The sequence below is a fragment of the Arachis ipaensis genome, chromosome B06 (assembly GCF_000816755.2).
Source record: "Arachis ipaensis cultivar K30076 chromosome B06, Araip1.1, whole genome shotgun sequence".
Classification (NCBI taxonomy): domain Eukaryota; kingdom Viridiplantae; phylum Streptophyta; class Magnoliopsida; order Fabales; family Fabaceae; genus Arachis; species Arachis ipaensis.
In genome coordinates this window covers 28,642,047-28,646,128 of record NC_029790.2, presented here as the reverse complement: position 1 = coordinate 28,646,128, position 4,082 = coordinate 28,642,047, and the positions used below count along the sequence as shown (strand labels likewise).

Sequence of the window (4,082 nt, the reverse complement as noted above, 5' to 3'; positions counted from 1 at the left end):
CAAGCTTTATATTGGGCATCACCGTTGTCAATGGCTACATCCCGTCCTCTCAGTGAAAATGGTCTTGATGCTCTGTCACAACATCGGCTAATCAGCTGTCGGTTCTCGATCATGTCGGAATAGGATCCATTGATCCTTTTGCGTCTGTCACACGCCCCACAATCGCGAGTTTGAAGCTCGTCACAGTCATTCCTTCCTAGATCCTACTCAGAATACCACAGACAAGGTTTAGACCAAGGTTGTCAAACTCACGAGTCTAGGTAAACTCGTGGAGCTGACCTAGACTCGACTCGTAGACTCGTACGAGTTTACCTATTATACATTTTAAAAATATATATATATATATATATATATATATATATATCATGTATAATATATATTTACTCAAATATAGACATTCAAACCTAACAATCTCTTATTCCTTCAGGTGTTGATGCAACCTTAGTTGTCTTCCAATCAGCAGAAGTAAACATAGTCATCAATAGTCCTTTATTATCATGAAGACAACTGAGAGTCAAATAGGCAGTGGCGAATCTTGTGGCACCTGGCCGAACCAAGTCCTTTCCCTTTGTAAAATTCCTCAACATGCTAATGAGCATACTCCGAGAGTAGATAAAAGTGGTGATTTTCCTTTCCTTTTTTATGGTTGTTTCATGCACCTTTAGCTTCTTTTCAAAATCCTCTAATATCAAATCTATGCAGTGTGCAGCACATGGTGTCCAATACAAACTTTTTCTAGTCTCCATCATTCTTTCTCCAGCAGCCTTATAATTAGCAGCATTATCTGTAACAATTTGGACTACATTCTCTTCACCAACAAATTCTACGGCATCTTCTAGCATTTTGACAACTTTATCTGTTGTTTTTGAGATGTCAGAAGTGTCCAATGAATAAAGAAAAACTGTTCCTTTAGGGCTGTTCACCAAGAAATTACAAATACTACGCCTTTTTTTATCAGTCCATCCATCCGACATGATTGAACAACCAGTTCTCTTCCACTCTGCTTTAAATTCAGTAAGCATTTCATCAACATTGTTCACTGCTTTCTTTAATTGGGTTTCTCTTAACTCATGGTAAAAAGGGGGTTTGTAGCCAATTCCATATCTCCCAACCATCTCACAAAACTTTAAAAATTTGGGATTCTTAATAACATTGAAAGGAATAGCACTTGTATGGAAAAATATGGCACATTGTTGATCACATTGTTCCTTTAGATCCTTCTTCATCATTTGATTTATTGTTGATTGAACTTGAGCCCCTTTTCCTTTTGTGACAAAGTTGCGAATATCTTTCCCCTTTTGTTGAGAATTGTCCTTCTCCTTTTCTGTTTGTTCAGGATAATCCTCATCATCACTGAATCTTCTCTTCTTCAATGATGCTTCTTTAGCCTCCACACAGACTTTCAACATCACAGCCTTCACTTCTTCAGGTACTGAAGCACAAGGTTCTGAATCCTCTTTAGTACCGGCAAGATGATGCTTGAATCTATAAATCCCTCCGCTTATAGTCTTTGAGCAATAATTACACTTCACTTTTTTACCATTGCCTTGAACATCAATCCCATGTTTCCATCCTATATCACTTCTATTTCCAGTTGCATTTTTTCTCCTAGAAACAGCAGGTGTAGGTCTAGGAACACTAGGAAGCGAAGACCCTGTCCCTGAACCAACATTCTCAGACATTTTGTATTTTTATCCCTAAAAATCAACAACCCAAACAACAAATTCAGACTCAGATTATCCACTAACTAAATTCAGATTCAGATTATCCACTAACTAAATTCATAACTAACACTAGTTTCAGCTACACTTACAACAATAATGTTTAAAAGATGAAAAATTTTCAGCATCATAAGACTTAATCAATAATCATCATTCCAAATGTAGTACAACAAGCAATACTTTTGTGATTCGGAATAATATACCACCCAGTTATGAGTTAACCCAAAAGTCCATTCTCATTGTCATATGAACCCCCTTTGAGGTCATCAATATGATCAAGCATAAACAAATTAAAACAATGGCAACCAGAGTCAACCACCAATACTCCAATACTCACTTTATCACACAACAGATACATTTTCATTTAAATTAACAATTCAGACTTCAGACTTTCAATTAAACTAACACAGTAAGTCAGATTAGTCAGTAACACTAACTAACAATTCAGACTTGAGAGTTTCAATTCACTAATTCAGACTTCAGAATTTTAGTAAACTAAAGACTAAACATAACTACATAACAGAAGCAGAAAACAAAAGAAAAAAAAAATATATAGCAGAAGCACTATCCACACATTTTAACCATGATTGAAGCATGAAGCATGAAGTACAGATTACAGAAGCAGGCAAGCAGCATCAGTTTTTTTGACACATTAATTTTTTTTTACAGATCAAACACAGATCAGGGCCTTAATAAATTTGCAGAATTGAATAATTGCAACCAAAATTGTTAGCATTTGAATTAGTTTAACAAAATTACCTTGGAGATGGGCAGACTTTATCACTTGAAGCAGATCGGCAGTGCTTCAGTCAGTTCAGTGAAGAAAAACAGAACAAGGCTGACGAGGGCAGAACAGGGGAGGGGAGGCAAACAGCGTGGTGGACTGGTGGTGGGCTCTGGCGCTGTGCGACTCTGCGTGGTGGTGGCCTGGTGGGATCTACGAGACTGCGACTCTGCGTGGTGGTCCTTCACTGGGCTCCGCGACGCTGCGTGGGTGAGCGGTAGGGGACGAGGGATGAGGCGAGGGGAGGTGAGAAGGCGACGGGTCCGTCTGGACTCTGGCGTCGGGCCTCTGCGTGGCGGCGCAGACAACGCCACCATTAGATGGTGGAGCTGGAGGGTGTGACGAGTGAGGGAGGCTGGCCGTGAGGGTTTGGTTGAGGGAGTCACTACTCACTAGGGTTCACTCCTTCATTAGTGGGTGTGGGTTTAGGTTGCGGGTTTGGGTTAGCCGCTTTCTGTAGGGTTTTTTTTTTCTGGGCCAAAACGACGCCGTTTTGGCGAAAATGGGGAACGAAATTAAACTCGCTGACTCGCTAGCAAACTCGCGAGTTTGCACGATTTTATCCGAGTCTAGCCGAGTCAACCCGAGTCTACCCAGAAACGAGTTTATGTCCGAGTCAACTCGATTTCACTACCTAAACTCGTAAACTCGTACGAGTTTACGAGTTAACTCGTGAGTTTGACAACCATGGTTTAGACGTTCCGGATGTCAGGAATGACTACCATTAATTCTAGCCTATACCACGAAGGTTCCAATCTTAGATTAGAAACCCAAGAGATATGCATTCAAGCTTGTTTGCATGTAGAACGGAAGTGGTTGTTAGTCACGCGTTCATAGGTGAGAATGATGCTGAGTGTCACGGATCATCACATTCATCAAGTTGAAGAACGAATGAATATCTTGGAGAAGAAATAGACTTGAGTTGAATAGAAAAACAATAGTACTTTGTATTAATTCATGAAGAACAGCAGAGCTCCACACCTTAATCTATGGTGTGTAGAAACTCCACCATTAAAAATACATAAGAACAAATAGTGTAAGCATGGACGAATGGCCAGCCTCAAAGGTCTATGGACTAAACGTCCCAAGATGTGTATAAATACAATAGCAAAAGGTCCTATTTATAGAAAACTAGTAGCCTAGGGTTACAGAAATCAGTAATTAATGCAGAAATCTTCTTCTGGGCCCACTTGGTGTGTGCTTGGGCTGAGCATTGAAGCTTCCATGTGTAGAGACTTTTCTTGGAGTTAAACGCCAGCTTTTGTGCCAGTTTGGGCGTTTAACTCCAACTTTTGTGCAAGTTTTGGAGTTAAACGCCAGAATTCTTGAGCTGACTTGGAACGCCTGTTTGGGCCATCAAATCTCAGGAAAAGTATGGACTATTAATATTGCTGGAAAGCCCAGAATGTCTACTTTCCAACGCAATTGAGAGCGCGCCAATTGGGCTTCTATAGCTCCAGAAAATCCACTTTGAGTGCAGGGAGGTCAGAATCCAACAGCATCAGCAGTCCTTTTTCAACCTCTGAATCTGATTTCTGCTCAAGTCCCTCAATTTCAGCCAGAAAATACCTGAAATC

The 4,082-nt window shown here is 40.3% G+C and overlaps 1 protein-coding gene across 1 annotated transcript; it reads right to left on the bottom strand.

Moving 5' to 3' along the window:
* Window positions 405-1,682, bottom strand: LOC107646861. The gene has a single exon (XM_016351006.1). The coding sequence runs from the start codon at window positions 1,680-1,682 to the stop codon at window positions 405-407; it is 1,278 nt and encodes a 425-aa protein (XP_016206492.1).